Source organism: Oncorhynchus gorbuscha, linkage group LG09 (assembly GCF_021184085.1).
Source record: "Oncorhynchus gorbuscha isolate QuinsamMale2020 ecotype Even-year linkage group LG09, OgorEven_v1.0, whole genome shotgun sequence".
NCBI classification, from domain to species: Eukaryota; Metazoa; Chordata; class Actinopteri; order Salmoniformes; family Salmonidae; genus Oncorhynchus; species Oncorhynchus gorbuscha.
The window spans coordinates 81,991,715-82,017,584 of record NC_060181.1 but is presented as its reverse complement, the minus strand read 5'-3'; the positions used below and the strand labels follow the sequence as shown (position 1 = coordinate 82,017,584).

At 44.6% G+C, this 25,870-nt stretch overlaps 2 protein-coding genes across 5 annotated transcripts in view; both read right to left on the bottom strand.

Annotated features, from left to right (window-relative positions):
• Positions 1-16,181, bottom strand: part of LOC124044150 (amyloid-beta A4 protein-like) — a 56,721-nt gene extending 40,540 nt beyond the window's left edge. For 2 of the 4 annotated variants that reach the window (XR_006840439.1, XR_006840438.1), the window contains exon 1: positions 15,897-16,177. Coding sequence is in view for 2 of the 4 variants with exons in the window: in XM_046363640.1 (XP_046219596.1) it covers positions 15,897-15,956 (60 nt within the window). In the remaining 2 variants the exon portion in view is untranslated. Of the gene's footprint in view, positions 1-15,896 lie in introns of all 4 variants that reach the window. The other 2 variants (XM_046363640.1, XM_046363639.1) reach the window with 2 other exon arrangements.
• The window catches only part of LOC124044151 (cystathionine beta-synthase-like), an 882,911-nt gene that overhangs the window by 116,701 nt on the left and 740,340 nt on the right, over positions 1-25,870 (bottom strand). The window lies entirely within an intron of this gene.

Genomic DNA, 25,870 nt, shown 5'->3' with positions numbered 1-25,870 from the left:
CTGTGAAGACCAGCAGCATCGGGCAGGCTATATTCTGGTTAGCCTATATTGATCTCTGGCTCCCTCTTTAGTCATTTGTGTGTCTTAATTTGAAATTGCAGTGCTTAAAGCTTCAGGCAAAGTAGCCGACATATAGTTGATTTTATTCAAACACAGGGTGTGTCTATATTTTGGAAAAATACACATTTGAAAATGTGGACCAATCGATTGTTCAAAAGAACCAACGACTCTCGATCAAACAATATTTTGTTTTTTTTGTCGGGGACAGTCCTTGCCTACCTGCAGGGAAGCTCTTTGACACTGCTGGTTAATTAAGTCTTTGTCTAGTTTATTTGTGTTTAATTGTAAGGGGCCCTCGAGGAACATGGCTGACATGAGGAACACAAACATGAACCATAGTTATCATCCATTAAGGAGCCTGAATGGATGTTGATATTATGAGGTGGTAGTGGGATGCCGGCACCAACTGATGCGATGGGGAGAGGACTGCAGCATTTCCAAGATGGTGTCAACAGCAACGATGTTGGTATGGCAACGGAAAGGGAGACAGCATCAGCCGGGTTGCAGGTGTTGGTGCCTTCTAGAATCTTAATTCACCACCTGGTCATCAGGAGTGAAGACACTCACCATAGATTCACTAGGCCTGAGTCAGCACACTGAACTGGGTTAAGGTGCTCGTTGATGCGAAAATCAAATCAAGAGTCGGCTTTCTATTCCGCAACAAAGCCTCCTTCACTCACATCGCCAAACTTACCCTAGTAAAACTGACTATCCTACCGATCCTAGACTTCGGCGATGTCATCTACAAAATTGCTTCCAACACTCTACTCAGCAAACTGGATGCAGTTTATCACTGTGCCATCCGTTTTGTCACTAAAGCACCTTATACCACCCACCACTGCGACTTGTACGCTCTAGTCGGCTGGCCCTCGCTACATATTCGTCGCCAGACCCACTGGCTCCAGGTCATCTACAAGTCCATGCTAGGTAAAGCTACGCCTTATCTCAGTTCACTGGTCACAATGGCAACACCCATCCGTGGCACGCGCTCCAGCAGGTGTATCTCACTGATCATCCCTAAAGCCAACACCTCATTTGGCCGTCTTTCGTTCCAGTACTCTGCTGCCTGTGACTGGGATGAATTGCAAAAATCGCTGAAGCTGGAGACTTTTATCTCCCTCACCAACTTCAAACATCTGCTATCTGAGCAGCTAACCGATTGCTGCAGCTGTACATAGTCCATCGGTAAATAGCCCACCGATTTTTACCTACCTCATCCCCATACTGTTTTTATTTATTTACTTTTCTGCTCTTTTGCACACCAATATCTCTACCTGTATATGACCATCTGATCATTTATCACTCCAGTGTTAATCTGCAAAATTGTAATTATTCGCCTACCTCCTCATGCCTTTTGCACACAATGTATATAGACTCCACTTTTTCCTATTGTGTTATTGACTTGTTAATTGTTTACTCCATGTGTAACTCTGTGTTGTCTGTTCACACTGCTATGCTTTATCTTGGCCAGGTCACAGTTGCAAATGAGAACTTGTTCTCAACTAGCCTACCTTGTTAAATAAAGGTGAAATAAAAATAAATAAATAAATCATCATGATGATGTGACAAGTGACACTGCTTATGGAGTGGATTTTCCCTTTAGCACAGATCTAGGATCAGATACCCTCCCTGAATCCACCAATCGTCAGCTAGGGCTGTCCTGGTTCCACAGGCTTCCCTCAGGCTGTGCAGATCTCTGAACAATTTGTTGATAGAGGAGGAATCCCTGTAACAGTAGTGGGAATGGGACAGAGATTGTACATGCAAATGTACTAGAGGTCGACCAATTAATCGGAATGGCCAATTAATTAGGGCCGATTTCAAGTTTTCATAACAATCGGAAATCTGTATTTTTGGATGCAGTTTTAAAAAAATGTACACCTTTATTTAACTAGGCAAGTCAGTTAAGAACACATTCTTATTTTCAATGACGGCCTAGGAACAGTGGGTTAACGCCTGTTCAGGGGCAGAACGACAGATTTTTTACCTTGTCAGCTCGGGGATTCAATCTTGCAACCTTACAGTTAACTAGTCCAACGCTCTAACCACCTGCCTTACATTACGTAGAATGTATGCACACATGACTGTAAGTCGCTTTGGATAAAAGCGTCTGCTAAATGGCATATATTATTATTATTATTATTACGAGGAGCCTGCCTGTTACGCGCATGCAGTAAGAAGCCAAGTTAAGTTGCTAGCTAGCATTAATCTAATCTTGTAAAAAACAATCAATCATAATCACTAGTTAACTACACATGGTTGATGATATTACTAGTTTATCTAGTGTGTCCTGCGTTGCATATAATTGATGTGGTGTGCATTCGCGAAAAAGGACTGTCGTTGCTCCAACGTGTACCTAACCATAAACATCAATGCCTTTCTTAAAATCAATACACCGAAGTATATATTTTTAGGTTAGGAGGCAATATTAACCCAGCGAAATTGTCACTTCTCTTGCGTTCATTGCACACAGAGTCAGGGTATATGCAACAGTTTGGGCCGCCTGACTCGTTGTGAACTAATTTGCCTAGAATTTTATGTAATTATGACATAACATTGAAGGTTGTGCAATGTAACAGCAATATTTACACTTTGGGATGCCACACGTTCGATAAAATACGGAACGGTTCCGTATTTCACTTAAAGACTAAACGTTTTGTTTTCGAGATGATAGTTTCCAGGTTCGACCATATTAATGACCGAAGGCTCGTATTCCTGTGTTATGTTAATTATGTTATAATTAAGTCTAAGATTTGATAGAGAGGTCTGACTGAGCGATGGCAGGCTCGTAGGCATTCATTCAAACAGTACTTTCGTGTGTTTTGCCAGCAGCTCTTCGCTGTGCTTCAAGCATTGTGCTGTTTATGACTTCAAGCCTATCAACTCCCGAGATTAGGCTGGTGTAACCGATGTGAAATGGCTAGCTGGTTAGCGGGGTGCGCGCTAATAGCATTTTAAAAGTCACTCGCTCTGAGACTTGGAGTAGTTGTTCCCCTTGCTCTGCATGGGTAACACTGCTTCGAGGGTGGCTGTTGTCGATGTGTTCCTGGTTCGAGCCCAGGTAGGAGTGAGGAGAGGGACGGAAGCTATACTGTTACACTGGCAATACTAAAGTGCCTATAAGAACATCCAATAGTCAAAGGTATATGAAATACAAATCCTATAGAGAGAAATAGTCTTATAATAACTACAACCTGAAACTTCTTACCTGGGAATATTGAAGACTCATGTTAAAAAGGAACCACCAGCTTTCATATGTTCTCATCTTCTGAGCAACGAACTGAAACGTTAGCTTTCTTACATAGCACATATTGCACTTTCACTTTCTTCTCCAAAACTTTGTTTTTGCATTATTTAAACCAAATTGAAGATGTTTCATTATTTATTTGAGGCTAAATTTATTTTATTGATGTATAATATTAAGTAAAATAAGTGTTCATTCAGTATTGTTGTAATTGTCATTATTACAAATAAATAAATAAAAAATTAAAAACGTCAGATTAATCGGTATCGACCTTTTTTGGGCCTCCAATTGAAAAATCATAATCGGCCGACCTCTAAACTGTACCATTGACCATGATCAGCCACAGACCAGCCTGGTTTTGGTCACTCAACATTACACAGTATGTGACATGCAAGCAGTAAAACAATCCCAAGAAAAGTCCTTGTTATTGAGGGGGTCAGTTGTAACAGGAGTAACAACAGAAATCCCATTCCACATGTTTAAGACCTTGGGAGTGCCTGTTATGCTTAGGAAAAAGGGAGCTTGTGTTTATGTAGCTTGACTTGTTCCAACCCTGCCAGGATTTGATACCTACCACTGGCTGACTAGCACTCTGGTACCAACCATAGCCTACCATGAGACTAGAGCAAGCTAGTTAGCTAGGTGACAGACAGTTGACTTCAGGTCCCACCATCTCCGGGAAGGTGACATCCCAAGGAGAGGCTGCACTATAGCAGAGAGTAAGTACCACCTTCCCTGAGGGGAAATGATGTGGCATGTGATGGCGTGGTGGGCTCAACTCATCCAATGAATCTTAAAATCTGCAAAATTAGCCTATAACTAATTACACTACAGATAACAGAAAACTATGAACTTTTTATAGATTGACTTGCTGTTCAAGCATATTGAATTGACAAAGTGACCAAGAGAGATGATTTAATCCAGCGAAACAGGAGGAGAAACATCCTTCCAAACATAACAATGGATGAGGATGCGGGTACAACAATGTCCAAAAAGGACAGTGCATTGACAGCAAGCATGTACATAAGGCCTCAACAGCTTGATCTACAGCCCGGAGTAATGGAGGACATCGAGGCCCTCAAGGTAGGAATGGATAACAGCAACAAATGAATGGAAGATATAAGGACTGAAAACAAAAGGTTTGAAAGCGACATACTCCCTAAAATCAACGATGAAACTCCTGAGTGATAACACTGAAATGAAAGTGGAGCTACTTGACCTAAAAATGCAGAAGCATGACAAAGTCATAAAGTGAGTGAAAGAGAATGAAAATGAAGAAAAGGTTAAGGATTTTACTAAACAATCTTAAAAAGGGCCAACAAACAGGTGGATAAGATTGATTTCCAAAGTCTGCATCGTTTTGGCCAAAGGGTTCCCCAGAAACCCTGACCCATTCTTGCTAGACTCTCACATTACAAGATGAAGGTGGCCGTGTTGGGAAGGGGTAGGGAGTTGAAGGGCACACCATTCTCTATCAACGAAAAACTCCCCCATGAAATAAGAGAGACAACGCATCCTTTATCCCATTTTCAAAAGACAGAGCAGAGAAACAGAATGTGCGCTTAGTATTGGATAAGCTGTACATAAACAACCAGCTCTTCGGGGAATCAAAGGTTACAATATGACTGAGTAATTCTGGCATGCTAAGCTAGTTCCTAATACACAGCATTACAACAATATTTGGTAAAAACAGTTGTTTTGTGTCTCCATCAGACTACTAGGCCGTGAACAATCAGTAAAGGGCAAGGTGCCCTTACAGTAGGGCTTGTCCCCGACAAAAAAAAATCTTGATCGACCGAGAGTCGTCTGTTCTTTCGACCAATCGATTGGTCAACATGTGTATTTTTTTCCATATATAGACACCCTATGCTAGAATAAAATAAACTATACGGAACAAAAATAAAAACTCAACATGCAACAGTTTCAAAGATTTTACTGAGTTACAGTTCATAGAAGAAAATCAGTACATTTAAATAAATTCATTATGCCTTAATTCATCTATGGATTTCACATGACTGGGTTGGCATAGGTCTACCCATTTGGGAGGGTCAGCCAATCAGAATGATTTTTTCCCCACAAAAGGACTTTATTACAGACAGAAATACTCCTCAGAAATAGGGCACAAATAGACACATTTATAAGTCTACATTTGCACGCAGACCACATAGCCTAGGCCTAGTTCTATGCGTAATCAGGTCGTTTCCTTCCTTAAGATTGACAGGAGCGCTCCAAACAAAAAACAATGAATAAATTGACGTCTCGTAAATGGAATTAAATAAATCTAAACTTTTCTCACAAGTGTCACTAGGTTGTACGCTCTGCAAACAACATGTCAACTCCTACGGTGAAAACAGTCAGACTATAATAATAATAATAAATCAAATGCATTAACAAAATGACAGTAACCAAACAAACGTAGATTAGAAATGATCAGAATTTAACGGTAAATGTACTTCTGGTGATACTGCTATGCCGCTGCCTCCGCGGTGGATTAGTCCACTAACAGGTGATACTGCTATGCCGCTGCCTCCGCGGTGGATTAGTCCACTAACAGGTGATACTGCTATGCCGCTGCCTCCGCGGTGGATTAGTCCACTAACAGGTGATACTGCTATGCCGCTGCCTCCGCGGTGGATTAGTCCACTAACAGGTGATACTGCTATGCCGCTGCCTCCGCGGTGGATTAGTCCACTAACAGGTGATACTGCTATGCCGCTGCCTCCGCGGTGGATTAGTCCACTAACAGGTGATACTGCTATGCCGCTGCCTCCGCGGTGGATTAGTCCACTAACAGGTGATACTGCTATGCCGCTGCCTCCGCGGTGGATTAGTCCACTAACAGGTGATACTGCTATGCCGCTGCCTCCGCGGTGGATTAGTCCACTAACAGGTGATACTAACAGTGGATTAGTCCACTAACAGGTGATACTGCTATGCCGCTGCCTCCGCGGTGGATTAGTCCACTAACAGGTGATACTGCTATGCCGCTGCCTCCGCGGTGGATTAGTCCACTAACAGGTGATACTGCTATGCCGCTGCCTCCGCGGTGGATTAGTCCACTAACAGGTGATACTGCATGGATTGCCGCTGCCTGCCCGCGGTGGATTAGTCCACTAACAGGTGATACTGCTATGCCGCTGCCTCCGCGGTGGATTAGTCCACTAACAGGTGATACTGCTATGCCGCTGCCTCCGCGGTGGATTAGTCCACTAACAGGTGATACTGCTATGCCGCTGCCTCCGCGGTGGATTAGTCTAACAGGTGATACTGCTATGCCGCTGTGGATTAGTCCACTAACAGGTGATACTGCTATGCCGCTGCCTCCGCGGTGGATTAGTCCACTAACAGGTGATACTGCTATGCCGTTGCCTCGGTGGATTAGTCCACTAACAGGTGGTGGATTAGTCCACTAACAGGTGATACTGCTATGCCGCTGCCTCCGCGGTGGATTAGTCCACTAACAGGTGATACTGCTATGCCGCTGCCTCCGCGGTGGATTAGTCCACTAACAGGTGATACTGCTATGCCGTTGCCTCCGCGGTGGATTAGTCCACTAACAGGTGATACTGATACGGTGGATTAGTCCACTAACAGGTGATACTGCTATGCCTGCCTCCGCGGTGGATTAGTCCACTAACAGGTGATACTGCTATGCCGTTGCCTCCGCGGTGGATTAGTCCACTAACAGGTGATACTGCTATGCCGTTGCCTCCGCGGTGGATTAGTCCACTAACAGGTGATACTGCTATGCCGTTGCCTCCGCGGTGGATTAGTCCACTAACAGGTGATACTGCTATGCCGTTGCCTCCGCGGTGGATTAGTCCACTAACAGGTGATACTGCTATGCCGTTGCCTCCGCGGTGGATTAGTCCACTAACAGGTGATACTGCTATGCCGTTGCCTCCGCGGTGGATTAGTCCACTAACAGGTGATACTGCTATTAGTCCACTAACCGCTGCCTGCCCGCGGTGGATTAGTCCACTAACAGGTGATACTGCTATGCCGTTGCCTCCGCGGTGGATTAGTCCACTAACAGGTGATACTGCTATGCCGTTGCCTCCGCGGTGGATTAGTCCACTAACAGGTGATACTGCTACTGCTCCGCGGTGGATTAGTCCACTAACAGGTGATACTGCTATTGCCTCCGCGGTGGATTAGTCCACTAACAGGTGATACTGCTATTGTCCACTAACAGGTGATACTGCTATGCCGTTGCCTCGCGGTGGATTAGTCCACTAACAGGTGATACTGCTATGCCGTTGCCTCCGCGGTGGATTAGTCCACTAACAGGTGATACTGCTATGCCGTTGCCTCCGCGGTGGATTAGTCCACTAACAGGTGATACTGCTATGCCGTTGCCTCCGCGGTGGATTAGTCCACTAACAGGTGATACTGCTATGCCGTTGCCTCCGCGGTGGATTAGTCCACTAACAGGTGATACTGCTAGGTGGATTAGTCCACTAACAGGTGATACTGCTATGCCGTTGCCTGCGGTGGATTGTCCACTAACAGGTGATCCTATGCCGTTGCCTCCGCGGTGGATTAGTCCACTAACAGGTGATACTGCTATGCCGTTGCCTCCGTCCACTAACAGGTGATACTGCTATGCCGTTGGTGGATTAGTCCACTAACAGGTGATACTGCTATGCCGCTGCCTCCGCGGTGGATTAGTCCACTAACCGCTGGATTAGTCCACTAACAGGTGATACTGCTATGCCGCTGCCTCCGCGGTGGATTAGTCCACTAACAGGTGATACTGCTATGCCGTTGCCTCCGCGGTGGATTAGTCCACTAACAGGTGATACTGCTATGCCGTTGCCTCCGCGGTGGATTAGTCCACTAACAGGTGATACTGCTATGCCGTTGCCTCCGCGGTGGATTAGTCCACTAACAGGTGATACTGCTATGCCGCTGCCTCCGCGGTGGATTAGTCCACTAACAGGTGATACTGCTATGCCGCTGCCTCCGCGGTGGATTAGTCCACTAACAGGTGATACTGCTATGCCGCTGCCTCCGCGGTGGATTAGTCCACTAACAGGTGATACTGCTATGCCGCTGCCTCCGCGGTGGATTAGTCCACTAACAGGTGATACTGCTATGCCGCTGCCTCCGCGGTGGATTAGTCCACTAACAGGTGATACTGCTATGCCGCTGCCTCCGCGGTGGATTAGTCCACTAACAGGTGATACTGCTATGCCGCTGCCTCCGCGGTGGATTAGTCCACTAACAGGTGATACTGCTATGCCGCTGCCTCCGCGGTGGATTAGTCCACTAACAGGTGATACTGCTATGCCGCTGCCTCCGCGGTGGATTAGTCCACTAACAGGTGATACTGCTATGCCGCTGCCTCCGCGGTGGATTAGTCCACTAACAGGTGATACTGCTATGCCGCTGCCTCCGCGGTGGATTAGTCCACTAACAGGTGATACTGCTATGCCGTTGCCTCCGCGGTGGATTAGTCCACTAACAGGTGATATACGTTGCCTTTCGGTGGATTGTCCACTAACAGGTGATACTGCTATGCCGCTGCCTCCGCGGTGGATTAGTCCACTAACAGGTGATACTGCTATGCCGTTGCCTCCGCGGTGGATTAGTCCACTAACAGGTGATACTGCTATGCCGCTGCCTCCGCGGTGGATTAGTCCACTAACAGGTGATACTGCTATGCCGTTGCCTCCGCGGTGGATTAGTCCACTAACAGGTGTCTCGTGTGCCATAATGTTTTCCCATGGTGCCGGACCATTTTGATCTTATTTCTTCTGTCGACGCTCTAGCTTTCTCCCTCCACACCTTTTCCACGTTTTGTAGAACAGCGACCCTGGTGCAAAAGGGGGATGTCCTGGAATCATATTTTATAAAGATCTAAAGTTACAATATACAACAAATCACTATAATTACCATTTCTGCATATATTATTTAATTATTATTTTTCCCTATTTGTCCTTTAGTGTCAAGGGCAATTATACATCAGGATTATGTATTATTTTCAAGGGTGTTGGGATGTATTAATCAGATACCCATCAGTTATTGCAGATTCCTCAAATTATATTTGCAATGCTAGAATATCAACAAGGATGAAATTGACAACATGTTTTCAATTTATTCATCTCATTTTACTGACATTCTGATCTAATTAAATGAAGGAATGTCTTTCCTCCATTGTGATTGTAGGGATGTGAATTAGTGAGCCTATCATTTCCAGCAGAATTTGGCTTTCCTTTGTTGTATTTGATAACTGCCAACTTGCAAAGTGAGCCAATAATGAACAGCTGTATATGGATATTTGTGCATCACTGTTTTTATGACAGTAATGAGGATATAATCATTTATTATTGTTAGTAGTATTATGTTCCACTTTGCTGTTGTCTGGATATTTGTTTATTAGGTCTTATTGTCCTCCGTACTACCGAATTAATTTATTTATATTCATTCACTCCGTTTTTTATTTGTTACGTGGCTAATTCCTAAAGAGGATTCTCCTCTCGTGGTCATGCCATAGGCTTATAGGGTTTATGGCTGGGATGGCAGCATAGAAACAAGTCTGGGACAGTCCTGATTTCTTACCTGGACAATGCCAATCGGCGGTTGAAGGTGTGTTTTAGGACGCTAAAGGTGTGTTATGGGTACGGGGGTGGTATGACAGTATCAGGGACAACACCCCCTTCTGGGATTTGGGAGGCGTTTGCAAGACAATTGGAGGTTTACTTAGAGTCAGTTGCAGCATGTTTAGCAGTGCATATATTATGGTAAAGATACATGGGTAGATGTCAGACATTGATACTGTAGTATTGGTAAGTGTGGATCAATTCTGGGCGTCTACTACTTTTTGGTAGTACAGGCATATATTATATACCATATATATTATATGTATTATATATATCATATATATTATGGTAAGTAATATTGAAACTCATTACGGTAAGTAGTGAAATAAGTACAACTACTTATAATTGTAATGGCTTAGCAGACTGACATTTTTATAATCAGTCTTTACCTGGCTCAAAGAGAAGGAACATAATATCTATTGTTTACAGGAAACTCACTCTCCAATTACAGATGAGGTTATATGGAAAAAGGACTGGGAGGGAGAAATATATTTCTGTCATGGGCAAAGAATCTCAAAAGGGGTGATCATATTAACTAATAACAATTTTGATCGGAATGTGCAAACTGTCCAAACAGATCGGAAAGGAAGGTGGATCATTTTAAAACATGCAATTGGACGATAAACAGATGTTGCTAATTAATCTATATGGTCCAAATAATGATGATCCACACTTCTACTATATGATATATACTAATCTCTCGAGCTCACAAGCAACAAATGACTATTATTATGGTGGGAGATTAGAATACAGTTTTAAGTACCCCAACGGATCATAAATGAAAACACCTTCAAGCTATTTGGGAAATTACGAATATCATGGACACATTAGAACCATTGCATATATGGAGGTTTAAAAATCCAGACTTAATGAGATATCCAGTTGAAGTCGGAAGTTAACCACTCCACAAATGTCATGTAAACAAACTATAGTTTTGGGCAAGTCAGTAAGGACACCTATTTTGTGCATGACACAAGTCATTTTTCCAACAATTGTTTACAGATAGATTATTTCACTTATAATTCACTGTGTCACAATTCCAGTGGGTCAGAAGTTAACATACACTAAGTTTACTGTGCCTTTAAACAGCTTGGAAAACTCCAGGAAATTATGTCATGGCTTTAGAAGCTTCTGATTGACTCAAATTATCTCAATAACCCTATTGGAGGTGTATCTGTGGATGTATTTCAAGTCCGACCTTCAAACTCAGTGCTTCTTGCTTGACATCATGGGAAAATCAAAAGAAATCAGCCAAGACCGCAGAATGAAAATTGTAGACCTCCACAAGCCTGGTTCATCCTTGGGAGCAATTTCCAAATGCCTGAAAGTACCACAATCATCTGTACAAACAATAGTACGCATGTATAAACACCATGGGACCATGATAGATAGACCATGATAGATCCACAGACTACGCAATCGCCATCACACTGCCCTAACCCATCTGGACAAGAGGAATACCTATGTAAGAATGCTGTTCATCGATAGTACACTCCAAACTCATCATTTAGCCCAAGACCCTGGGTCTCAATCCCGCCCTGTGCAACTGGGTCCTGGACTTCCTGACGGGCCGCCCCCAGGTGGTGAGGGTAGGTAACAACATCTCCACCCCGCTGATCCTCAACACTGGTACCCACAAGGGTGAGTTCTCAGCCCTCTCCTGTACTCCCTGTTCACCCACGACTGCGTGGCCATGCACGCCTCCAACTCAATCATCAAGTTTGCAGACAACACTACAGTGGTAGGCTTGATTACCAACAAAGGCGAGACGGCTTACAAGGAGGAGGTGAGGGCCCTCGGAGTGTGGTGTCAGGAAAATAACCTCTCACTCAATGTCAACAAAATAAAGGAGATGATAGTGGGCTTCAGGAAACAGCAGAGGGAGCAGCCCCCTATCTACATCGACAGGATAGTAGTGGAGAGGGTGGAGAGTTAAGTTCCTCGGCGTACACATCAGGGACAAACTGAAGTGGTCCACCCACACAGACAGTGTGGTGAAGGTGCAGCAGCGCCTCTTCAACCTCAGGAGGCTGAAGAAATTCAGCTTGTCACCAAAAACACAAACTTTTACAAATGCACAATCGAGAGCATCCTGTCGGACTGCATCATCGCCTGGTACGGCAGCTGCTCCGCCCATAACCGCAAGGCTCTCCACAGGGTAGTGAGGTCTACACAACGCATCGCCGGGTGCAAACTACCAGCCCTCACACCACCCGATGTCACAGGAAGGCCAAAAATATCATCAAGGACAACAACAACCCGAGCCACTGCCTGTTCACCCCACTATCATCCAGAAGGCGAGGTCAGTACAGGTGCATCAAAGCTGGGACCGAGAGACTGAATAACAGCTTCCATCTCAAGGCCATCAGACTGTTAAACAGCCATCACTAACATTGAGTGGCTGCTGCCAACATACTGACTCAACTCTAGCCACTTTAATAATGGAAAAATTGATGTAATCAATTTATCACTTCATATTATATCATATTTACATTCCCTACATTACTCATCTCATATACTGTACGCTGTACCATCTACTGCATCTTGCCATCTTGATGTAATTAAATGCATCACTAGCCACTTTAAACAATGCCACTTTATATAATGTTTACATACCCTACATTACTCATCTCATATGTATATGCTGTACGCTATACCATCTACTGAATCTTGCCTATGCCTTACGGCCATTACTCATTTATATATTTGTATTTACATATTCGTATTCATTCCTTTACACTTGTGTGTATAAGGTAGTTGTTGTGAAATTGTTAGGTTATATTACTTGTTAGATATTACTGTACTGTTGGAACTAGAAGCACAAACAGTTCTCTACACTTGCATTAATACCTGCTAACCATGTGTATGTGAGAAATACATTTGATTTGAGTGAAATAAGTATGCCCCCAACGCAATTCTGAAGTATAATACATCCAGTGTGATTAACACATTGTCTAATTAACAAAATATTGTCTTTAGTTGATTATATATAACATTCCAACCTCGTTTAGCATGATCTATTCAATTATAGCATAATTGTACTATTTGTATTAATTTGCTTCACTGTCAAAGACATACGTTTATTTTGAAGGCTAACCGCAAAGTCCACTACTGTGGCTAATCCTTATTGTGGCTAGCTTCACATAGATGTGTCCGACCACTATTAATCAGATAAGAACTGTCTTATGAATTCGGGTAACTAGCTAGCCATTTCACATCGGTTACACTCAACCCCTTTTGACCTCCTCCTTTTCCACAGCAACCAGTGATCCGGGTCAACAGCATCAATGTAACAGTATTACTTCTGTCCCTCACCTCGCCCCAACCTGGGCTCGAACCAGGGACCCTCTGCACACATCAACAACCGTCACCCTCGAAGCACCGTGCCACAAAAGCCGCGGCCCTTGCAGGGCAAAGGGAACAACTACTTCTAGGTCTCAGAGCGAGTGACGTCACCGACTGAAACACTATTAGCGCGCACCACCACTAACTAGCTAGCAATCACATCGGCAAGTCAGAACAAATTCTTATTTAGAATGGCGGCCAAACCCAGTCAACGCTGGGCCAATTGTGCGCCGCCATATGGGACTTCCGGTCATGGCCGGTTGTGACACAGCCTGGGATCGAACCGCAGGCTGTAGTGATGCAGTGCCTTGGACAGCTGCGCCACTCGGGAGACCAGATTGGGTTTTTATTGGTGATGTTGCTAATGATTAGGCTACTTGGTGTGGCCAAGTAAAATGTGCCTACAGTTGTGCTTTTCTTTCTCCATCAGTTACAGGTACACAAAACAAACACATATGTACGAACACACACTGCAACCAAAGTAGACTATTCTTTCCCTAAACACCTTCAAAATTATATAAAGATGATAAGAAAAGGTTAAACACAGTTTTATGTTCCTAATAGAGCAGCTGTCAAACAGAGACTTGTCCATGTCTTTTAGCATGTCGGGGCTGACCGACTGTTCTGGTATGCACACTTTGTTTACTAGTTTACAGTGCAATTATCCTGTTGGTTTTATGCTTACAGTCAAGGCACCAAGGAATGGTGTAAAACAGTCTAGATGCAACATAAGCTACTACTATCGACCCAGGCCCATTTTGAGGCTTTACTCACGAACATAAACAATTTGATGCTGTGTCATAACTCTTAAATTGAATAATGCGCTGTTAAAAACAGCAACCTCCTCAGCGCCGTCTAGCCACCGTGAATCTCAGCAGTGCAGCACTGACGCCATCTTGCTTGTGTCAAGCTTCACTCTTTTCCATTCTCCACTCCACATAAACCCACCAGCATCCACTGGCCGGTTATGTGGCAAATGCAACATTGTATCAGTATCCATATGCACAGCAGTTCCATATTTCCTTGTATCAGAAAAGCAACAATGTGTCTTCACTCTCAAAAGGAGTAGGCACAAACTGATTTATAGACTAAAATAAACCCTGCTATGTGAATCTAACATAGAGATTTGAAAATGGGTCACAGCATTTGTAGTAACCCAGTGAGCAAAATTATGTTGAAAAGACGTTGAAATCGGCTCTGAGCGAAGGATCAAACAACGTTGTTTCTGGAAGTTGAAAATAGGCATTTACTGTACCGAACTATTACTCTGCTATGCCCTACTGTACTGTGCTGTCCAAACTTGTGAAACAAAGACATCTATTATTGTCAGAACCAAATCATAAATGTCTATGATCGGGACAAATCGAGGCCGGTCTGGGCCGGACGTCTGTGGACATTGAAATCAAGGCCAGGGTGGACGGAACACATTTTTACAACTTTTCAACGTCCATGTACATGAGGTGCCGGAGGTGCTCACTGGGAGGCCCTACGCTAGTTAAGCCGAAAGTGTAAAATGCCCAAAGGATGTAACTTGTTGGTCCTTCATTTGACATTGATAAGCAAATAGCCTATCATTGCATTTTCATGGTAGGTTAATTTTAGGCACCAACTTTTTTTTTGGGGGGGGGGGGTATTGATATCCCCATTGATAACCCATGGGTTAAAGTGATAGACTGCTTTATGGTCCGTATTCTTACTTATGTTGTTTATCAGGTCTAAACGCGTGTCTAGCCTAATCTGTTCAATATTCCTGAAAAGGATCACACACCCTTGAAAAATACAAAATGCAGGGTGTATTCATTAGTCAGATTCCGTTGCAAGACATTTTGCAAAGGAAACTGTTTACTCCAAACGGAAAACGTTTTGCAACGGAGGCTATATTTTCTATTGGACAAAATCTAGTACGTCCCTCCCCGTTTTTTTTGCTCTGTTCGCTTCCTAGAGTAAATGGTAAATTGTTTCCTTTGCAAAACGTTTTGTAACAGACGAAACGTTTTGCAACGGACTCCAACTAATTCATACACGCCAGCATACGTTTACCACCATTGAAACAACGCAATCTCACAATATAGCTTGGCCCTAACATTTTCGCATATAGGCTAAATGAGTAGTCTGTCAGTAGAGAAACGGACCAATACTTTATTTTGTCATTCCAGGTCCCTGTAATCTAGTGCCAAACTGTCAATCCAGTGTCGTTGACAGATTCAACGGTAGGGCAATTATAGGCCTAAAAAGAAATGTTGAATGTTTTTGCTTTACGCATTTGGATATTCCACTCCAAAGCTAGTTAAGGCTATGAGGGAGATAAAAACAAGCTATTCTCGACACTACTACGCAGGCTGCAATTAGCAGAAATATGGAGTGGTTGGAACAAGATGAGAAATGTAGCCTAGTAATCGCATTAAAACCTATGGTGTTTATCTTATAGTGCCTTAAAAACATTGTGGAATTTTGTAATTGAGTAACTTTTCTGCCTCCAAATGCAATCCTGATTCACCGTGGGTCTGAATTCCGTTATTTTCACCCCTCCTGCCTTCAGTTCACCCTTATCCTCCGCTGCTACAGGGACGGGAACTAGCTTATGGAGGTTCGTGCTTTGCCCGATACACGAAGAACGCTGACCTGTTCTCCCCTTTTCTTACCTCAGATGCCAGCGTCAAGGTCGCAACCCATAACAGTAGAAATGCCGTTCGCTCGCCCATGCCGTTGACCCTAAATCAGTTTTGTCCAATATCTGGAAAATATTCCGATAAATCCGATGCTCTATCCCGTTCCCGTGCACTCCCGGTTGGCGATGGCGTGTTAAATGATGGAAAGCGAGAACGAGGCTGGCCAGCTTCCCCAAAGCCTGTCACCTGACCGGGCCAATAGTGTGTGATTGCGGCCGGAGAGAATAGGCTAGCCTATGGGAAGAAACTTGAGGGAGGAAGGACTGGAGCCAGCTCCGATTGTGGGATATTGGCCGATATGAGCAGATGTTTAACACACGTAGTCATACACTTTATAGAGAAAGATCTCTTTAGCCCCCTCTGTCCCCTACAAACACGAAGGTTTCCTCTGTTGCTTTAATCTGCTCTCATTCATTATTTGTTTATGAAATGTCCCTAAAGGCTAGTTCTGATGACACACACACAAAGACATACATACCACTAAAACCGAATTTCACAATCCTAAAAGAATTAGACAATCCCAAAATGCAGCAGTTTTAACGCAATATCAAATCATTATATCTTTTTTAAAATTGTTTAATTGAGCCTTTATTTAACTAGGCAAGTCAGTTAAGAACCTATTATTATTTACAATGACAGCCTATTTAATATTAAGTACCTTACTGTTATTTTTTTTCAATTAAAATGGTCAAAAAATAACAGAGATACTTTTGTGTATATAGTGTATGTGGGCACCACTTTAAAATAGTTTATTTGGCTATTTCAGCCATACCCTTTGCTGACAGGTGTATAAAGTTGAGCGCACAACCATGCCGTTTCCATAGACAAACATTGGCAGGAGAATGGCCTTACTGAAGACCTCAGGGACTTTCAACATGGCACCGTCATAGGATGACACCTTTCCAACAAGTCAGTTAGTCAAATGTCTGCCCTGCTAGAGCTGCCCTGGTCGACTGAAAGTGCTGGTATTGTTAAGTGGAGTCTAGCAGCAACAACGGCCCAGCCACAAAGTGGTAGGCCACACAAGCTCACAGAACGGAACCACCGGGTGCTGAAGCGCATAGCGCATAAAAAACATCTGTCCTCGGTTGCAACACTCACTACCGAGTTCCAAACTGCCTCTGGAAGCAACGTCAAAACAAGAACTGTTCGTCGTGAGCTTCATGAAATGGGTTTCCATGGCCGAGCAGGCGCACACAAGCCTAAGATCACCATGCACTTGCAATGCCAAGTGTCAGCTGGAGTGGTGTAAAGCACAACACCATTGGACCCTGGAGCAGTGGAAACACATTCTCTGGAGTGATTAATCACGCTTCATCATCTGGCAGTCCGAAAGACAAATCTGGCTTTGGCGGATACATGAGAACTCTACCTGCCCCAATGCTTAGTGCCAACTGTAAAGTTTGGTGGAGGGGGAATAATGGTCTGGGGCTATTTTTCATGGTTCGGGCTAGGCCCCTTATTTCCAGTGAAGGGAAATATTAACCCTATAGCATACATTGACATTCTACGATTATGTGCTTCCAAACTATGTGGTAACAGTTTGTGGAAGGCCCTTTCCTGTTTCAGCATGACAATGCCCCCGTGCACAAAGCAATGTCATACAGAAATGGTTTGTCAAAATCGATATGGAATAACTTGACTGGCCTGCACAGTGCCCTGACCTCAACTCCATCAAACACTTTTGGGATGAATTGGAACGCCGACTGCGAGCCAGGCCTAATCGCCCAACACCAGCATCCGACCTCACTAATGCTCGTGGCTGAATGGAAGCAAGTCCCCTCAGCAATGTTCCAACACTTAGTGGAAAGCCCCCTTTTCTGCCATCTGGAAAGGACCAACTTCTTATTAATGCCCATGATTTTGGAATGAGATGTTCAACGAGCAGGTGACCAAGTACTTTTAGTCATGTAGCTTCTTAGCAAAGAGCAATTTCGCAAGCAATAACTTTGCTAGGACTGTCTATAAGTGGTCTGAGTAGGGGCCTAATGGGAGAGATATATAACATGAAAACTAGCTGTTATTGGCAGAGAGGTTTGAAACTATTTTTGTTATTGGTCTATTAATTTATACCAGTCTATTAATTTATACCACCAGGTGATGTCGCCAGGCAGGCCAAAACTCCATCCCACCAATACAGGCAGAAATTTTACAGTCTATTCAAACAGTTCTTGCACGAAAACAGCATTATCGTCATTTTCACAATTATACAGTATTATTCCAACCCCAGTCTGAAAATATAAAACACAGGAAAATCACGTTTTTGACGTAATGTACTTTATTATTCCATAGAAACGTGTCAATCTGAAAATAACTGATCTGAAACTGTTTGTTTATCTGACTTTTTAGCCTCACAGAAGGACAGAGGAGAGGTTCCTTCTGCCAAAGAAATCAAATCAAATTGTATTCGTCACATGCGCCAAATACCATGAAATGCTTACTTACAGTAGCTTGCGAAAGTATTCACTCCCCTTGGCATTTTTCCTATTTTGTTGCCTTACAACCTGGAATTAAAATAGAGTTTTGGGGGGTTTTGTATAATTTGATTTATACAACATGCCTACCTCTTTGAAGATGCAAAATATTTTTGGGAGTGAAACAAACAAGAAATAACACAAAAAACAGAACTTGAGCTTGCATAACTATTCACCCCTCAAAGTCAATACTTTGTAGAGCCACCTTTTGCAGCAATTACAGCTGCAAGTCTCTTGGGGTATGTATCTATAAGCTTGGCACATCTCGCCACTGGGATTTTTGCCCATTCTTCAAGGAAAAACTGCTCCAGCTCCTTCAAGTTGGATGGATTCCGCTGGTGCACAGCAATCTTTAAGTCATACCACAGATTCTCAATTGGATTGAGGTCTGGGCTTTGACTAGGCCATTCCAATACATTTAAATGTTTCCCCTTAAACCACTCGAGTGTTGCTTTATCAGTGTGGTTAGGGTCATTGTCCTGCTGGAAGGTGAATCTCTGTCCCAGTCTCAAATCTCTGGAAGACTGAAACAGGTTTCCCTCAAGAATTTCCCTGTATTTAGCGCCATCCATCATTCCTTCAATTCTGACCAGTTTCCCAGTCCCTGCTGATGAAAAACATCCCCACAGCATGATGCTGTCACTGTGGGGATGTTTTCTCGGGGTGATAATAGGTGTTGGGTTTGCGCCAGACATAGCGTTTTCCTTGATGGCCAAAAAGCTACATTTTAGTCTCATCTGACCAGATACCTCCTTCCATATGTTTGGGGAGTCTCCCACATGCCTTTTGGCTTATTTCTTTCTTTAAGCAATGGCTTTTTTCTGGTTACTCTTCCGTAAAACCCAGCTCTGTGGAGTGTACGGTTTAAAGTGGTCCTATGGACAGATACTCCAATCTCTGCAGTGGAGCTTTGCAGCTCCTCCAGGGTTATCTTTGGTCTCTTTGTTGCCCGTCTCATTAATGCTCTCCTTGCCTGGTCCGTGTGTTTTGGTGGGCAGGCCTCTCTTGGCAGGTTTATTCTTTCCATTTTTTCATAATGGATTTAATGGTGCTCCATGGGATGTTCAAAGTTTCTGATATTTTTTTATAACCCAACCCTGATCTGTACTTCTCCACAACTTTGTCCCTGACCTGTTTGGAGAGCTCCTTGTTCTTCATGGTGCCCCTTGGTCTTCATGGTGCCCCTTGGTCTTCATGGTGCTCCTTGGTCTTCATGGTGCCCCTTGGTCTTCATGGTGCCCCTTGGTCTTCATGGTGCCCCTTGTTTAGTGGTGTTGCAGACTCTGGGGCCTTTCAGAACAGAATATACTGAGATCGTGTGACACTTAGATTGCACACAGGTGGAATTTATTTAACTAATTATGTGACTTCTGAAGGCTATTGGTTGCACCAGATCTTATTTAGGGGCTTCATAGCAAAGGGGGTGAATACATATGCACGCACCACTTTTCCATTTTAAATGTGTGTTTTTTTTAACAAGTTGTTTTTTAAATTTCACTTCAACAATTTGGATTATTTTGTGTATGTACATTACATGAAATCCAAATAAAATTACATTATAATTACAGGTTGTAATACAACAAAATAGGAAAAATGCCAAGGGGGATGAATACTTTTGCAAGGCCCTGTACAAGTCCTTAACCAGCAATGTAGAAAAAGAGTTAAGAAAATATTGACTAAATAAACTAAAGTTGAAAAAAAAGTTACAATAAAATACAAATAACAAGGCAATATACAGGGGGTACCGGTACCGAGTCAATGTTACAGGTTAGTCGAGGTAATTGAGGTAATATGTACCTCAATTAATTGAGGTAATATGTACATGTAGGTAGGGGTAAAGTGACTATGCATAGATAATAAACAGCAAGTAGCAGCAGTGTAAAAAAAAAGGGGGGGGGGGGTCAAGGCAAATAGTCTGGGTAGCCATTTGATTAATTGTTCAGCAGTCTTATAGCTTGGGGGAAGAAGCTGTTAAGGAGCCTTTTGGACCTAGACTTGGCGCTCCGGTACCGCTTGCCTTGCAGTAGCAGAGAGAACATACTATGACTAGGGTGGCAAGGGTCTTTGACCATTTTTTGGGCCTTCCTCCAACACCGCCTGGTATTGAGGTCCTAGATGGCAGGAAGTGATGTACTCTGTAGCGCTCTTCAGTCAGAAAGTTAACAAGAATATGTGATCCACTTGACAGGAGGAATATAATGGTCAATATCAACTTAATTAGGTATGATACAACTTTATTTGTCATTTAATTTACATTTGTTGTTCGTATTTCAAGGAAAATATAGTGTTTTGTTTTTACACTGTCCCAAGCAATGGTTCTATAATCCTGAGATTTGGTTCTGGGTTGAGGCAATGTTGACCTCTCTAATGTAGATGTACTGCCCTCTGGTGGCATGTGATTTAATGCTCATTTCTGCCCGTGCAAGTATTACTGTACCAATTTATTAGGCTCATGAGAAAAAGACAAAGATGTCTGGGTGGCCGATGAAGTTGATGTAGGCTATTCCATCAGATTCCAGTTATACTGCCAGATACATTTGATTGAAAACGAAGAGATTACCACCCGCAGCATCTCTAGCTATAGTCAACGAAAACGATATGATGGGAAAACGTCGGTCACTCAACCACTCCTCCATTGATATTACATCCTCCCAGCAGCTAGCTAGCTAGCTAATGGTTATACTGTGTCTTTGGCTTGCTAAATAAATAGCTAGTTACATAAATTGATAGGCTAGCCCAGGGTGTCAAACTCGGGCCAGACATACCTATTTGTTTTGGCAATAAACTACGACCCAAACTGGACATATATTTTTTAAATAAAACAATGTCCCTTCATAACGTTCACTTACACTAAACAAACATATATAAACGCAACATGTAGTGTTGGTCCCTTTTTTCATGAGCCGAGGAGGCATACGCATGGCAATTTGAATGCTCAGAGATACCGTGACGAGATCCGGAGGCCCGTTGGGGCGGCAGGGTAGCCTAGTGTTTAGAGCATTGGTCTAGTAACTGAAAGGTTGCAAGTTTGAATCCCCAAGCTGTCGTTCTGTCCCTGAACAGACAGTTAACCCACTGTTACTAGGCCATCATTGAAAATAAGTATTTGTTCTTAACTGACTTGCCTAGTTAAATAAATCAAATTGTCTTGCCATTCGCTCACCTCACGTTTCAGCATGATAATGCACAGCCCCATCGCTGTACACAATTCCTGGAAGCTGAAAATGTCCCAGTTCTTCCCATGGCCTACATATCACCCATTGTGTCATGCAGGTGAATGAGGACCCAAAAGCGACTTGGCGAAAACAGAGTATTTAATCCAGAATAAACTTTACAAAACAAAAAGCATAATACTACACGTAAAGACGAGAACAGACTGGAGACTTGATCGAGAACTGCAGGTTGCCTCGGGAAGGCACTTGAACCTAGCAGACTCAGACACCTGCTCACCACGCAGCATCTGAGGGAAACACGACACGACAGGGCAAAACATAGACACAGCACGGTGAATTATAGATGAGGATCCGACAGGGCAGGTACGGGAAACAAGGAGAGAAATAGGGACTCTAATCAGGGAAAAGGATCGGGAACAGGTGTGGGAAGACTAAATGATGATTAGGGGAATAGGAACAGCTGGGAGCAGGAACGGAACGATAGAGAGAAGAGAGAGCGAGAGAGTGAGAGAGGGAGGGGGAGAGAGAGGGCTAGAAAGAGGGAAAGAACCTAATAAGACCAGCAGAGGGAAACGAATAAAATGGGAAGCACAGGGACAAGACATGATAATAAATGACAAAACATGACAGTACCCCCCCACTCACCGAGCGCCTCCTGGCGCACTCGAGGAGGAATCCTGGCGGCAACGGAGGAAATCATCAATGAGTGAACGGTCCAGCACGTCCCGAGACGGAACCCAACTCCTCTCCTCAGGACCGTAACCCTCCCAATCCACTAAGTATTGGTGACCCCGTCCCCGAGAACGCATGTCCATGATCTTATGTACCTTGTAAATAGGTGCGCTCTCGACAAGGACGGGAGGGGGAGGGAAGACGAACGGGGTGCGAAGAAAGGGCTTAACACAGGAGACATGGAAGACAGGATGGACGCGACGAAGATGTCGCGGAAGAAGCAGTCGCACAGCGACAGGATTGACGACCTGGGAGACATGGAACGGACCAATGAACCGCGGAGTCAACTTACGAGAAGCTGTCGTAAGAGGAAGGTTGCGAGTGGAAAGCCACACTCTCTGGCCGCAACTATACCTAGGACTCTTAATCCTGCGTTTATTGGCGGCTCTCACAGTCTGTGCCCTGTAGCGGCAAAGTGCAGACCTCACCCTCCTCCAGGTGCGCTCACAACGTTGGACAAACGCTTGAGCGGAGGGAACGCTGGACTCGGCAAGCTGGGAAGAGAATAGAGGAGGCTGGTAACCCAGACTACTCTGAAACGGAGATAACCCGGTAGCAGACGAAGGAAGCGAGTTGTGAGCGTATTCTGCCCAGGGGAGCTGTTCTGCCCAAGACGCAGGGTTTCTGAAAGAAAGGCTGCGTAGTATGCGACCAATCGTCTGATTGGCCCTCTCTGCTTGACCGTTAGACTGGGGATGAAACCCGGAAGAGAGACTGACGGACGCACCAATCAAACGACAGAACTCCCTCCAAAACTGTGACGTGAATTGCGGGCCTCTGTCTGAAACGGCGTCTAACGGGAGGCCATGAATTCTGAACACATTCTCGATAATGATTTGTGCCGTCTCCTTAGCGGAAGGAAGTTTAGCGAGGGGAATGAAATGTGCCGCCTTAGAGAACCTATCGACAACCGTAAGAATCACAGTCTTCCCCGCAGACAAAGGCAGACCGGTAATGAAGTCTAGGGCGATGTGAGACCATGGTCGAGAAGGAATGGGGAGCGGTCTGAGACGACCGGCAGGAGGAGAGTTACCCGACTTAGTCTGCGCGCAGTCCGAACAAGCAGCCACGAAACGGCGCGTGTCACGCTCCTGAGTCGGCCACCAAAATCGCTGGCGAATAGACGCAAGAGTGCCTCGAACACCGGGATGACCAGCTAACTTGGCAGAGTGAGCCCACTGAAGAACAGCCAGACGAGTGGAAACAGGAACGAAAAGGAGGTTACTAGGACAAGCGCGGCGACGCAGTGTGCGTGAGTGCTTGCTTAACCTGTCTTTCAATTCCCCAGACTGTCAACCCGACAACACGCCCATAAGGAAGAATCCCCTCGTGATCAGTAGAAGCCACAGAAGAACTAAACAGACGGGATAAGGCATCAGGCTTGGTGTTCTTGCTACCCGGACGGTAAGAAATCACAAACTCGAAACGAGCGAAAAACAACGCCCAACGAGCTTGACGGGCATTAAGTCGTTTGGCAGAACGGATGTACTCAAGGTTCTTATGGTCTGTCCAAACGACAAAAGGAACGGTCGCCCCCTCCAACCACTGTCGCCATTCGCCTAGGGCTAAGCGGATGGCGAGCAGTTCACGGTTACCCACATCATAGTTGCGCTCAGATGGCGACAGGCGATGAGAAAAATAAGCGCAAGGATGAACCTTATCGTCAGACTGGAAGCGCTGGGATAGAATGGCTCCCACGCCTACCTCTGAAGCGTCAACCTCGACAATGAATTGTCTAGTGACGTCAGGAGTAACGAGGATAGGAGCGGACGTAAAACGTTCTTTTAGAAGATCAAAAGCTCCCTGGGCGGAACCGGACCACTTAAAACACGTCTTGACAGAAGTAAGAGCTGTGAGAGGGGCAGCAACTTGACCGAAATTACGAATGAAACGCCGATAGAAATTAGCGAAACCTAAAAAGCGCTGCAACTCGACACGTGACCTTGGAACGGGCCAATCACTGACAGCTTGGACCTTAGCGGAATCCATCTGAATGCCTTCAGCGGAAATAACGGAACCGAGAAAAGTAACGGAGGAGACATGAAAAGAGCACTTCTCAGCCTTTACGTAGAGACAATTCTCTAAAAGGCGCTGTAGAACACGTCGAACGTGCTGAACATGAATCTCGAGTGACGGTGAAAAAATCAGGATATCGTCAAGATAGACAAAAACAAAGATGTTCAGCATGTCTCTCAGAACATCATTAACTAATGCCTGAAAAACAGCTGGCGCATTGGCGAGACCAAACGGCAGAACCCGGTACTCAAAATGCCCTAACGGAGTGTTAAACGCCGTTTTCCACTCGTCCCCCTCTCTGATGCGCACGAGATGGTAAGCGTTACGAAGGTCCAACTTAGTAAAGCACCTGGCTCCCTGCAGAATCTCGAAGGCTGATGACATAAGGGGAAGCGGATAACGATTCTTAACCGTTATGTCATTCAGCCCTCGATAATCCACGCAGGGGCGCAGAGTACCGTCCTTCTTCTTAACAAAAAGAACCCCGCCCCGGCCGGAGAGGAAGAAGGCACTATGGTACCGGCGTCAAGAGACACAGATAAATAATCCTCGAGAGCCTTACGTTCGGGAGCCGACAGAGAGTATAGTCTACCCCGAGGAGGAGTGGTCCCCGGAAGGAGATCAATACTACAATCATACGACCGGTGAGGAGGAAGGGAGTTGGCTCGGGACCGACTGAAGACCGTGCGCAGATCATGATATTCCTCCGGCACTCCTGTCAAATCGCCAGGTTCCTCCTGAGAAGTGGGGACAGAAGAAATAGGAGGGATGGCAGACATTAAGCACTTCACATGACAAGATACGTTCCAGGATAGGATAGAATTACAAGACCAATTAATAGAAGGATTATGACATACTAGCCAGGGATGACCCAAAACAACAGGTGTGAAAGGTGAACGAAAAATCAAAAAGAAATAGTCTCACTGTGGTTACCAGATACTGTGAGAGTTAAAGGTAGTGTCTCAAATCTGATACTGGGAAGATGACTACCATCTAAGGCAAACATGGGCGTAGGCTTGTCTAACTGTCTGAAAGGAATGTTATGTTTCCGAACCCATGCTTCGTCCATGAAACAACCCTCAGCCCCAGAGTCAATCAAGGCACTGCATGTAGCACCCGAACCGGTCCAGCGTAGATGGACCGACATAGTAGTACAAGATCTAGATGAAGAGACCTGAGTAGTAGCGCTCACCAGTAGCCCTCCGCTTACTGATGGGCTCTGGCCTCTTACTGGACATGAATTAACAAAATGTCCATCAAATCCGCAATAGAGGCACAGGCGGTTGGTGATCCTCCGTTCCCTCTCCTTAGTCGAGATGCGAATCCCTCCCAGCTGCATGGGCTCAGTCTCAGAGCCAGAGGAGGGAGATGGTTGCGATGCGGAGCAGGGAAACACCGTTGATGCGAGCTCTCTTCCACGAGCCTGGTGACGAAGATCTACCCGTCGTTCTATGCGGATGGCGAGAGCAATCAAAGAGTCCACACTGGAAGGAACCTCCCGAGAGAGAATCTCATCTTTGACCACTGTGTGGAGTCCCTCCAGAAAACGAGC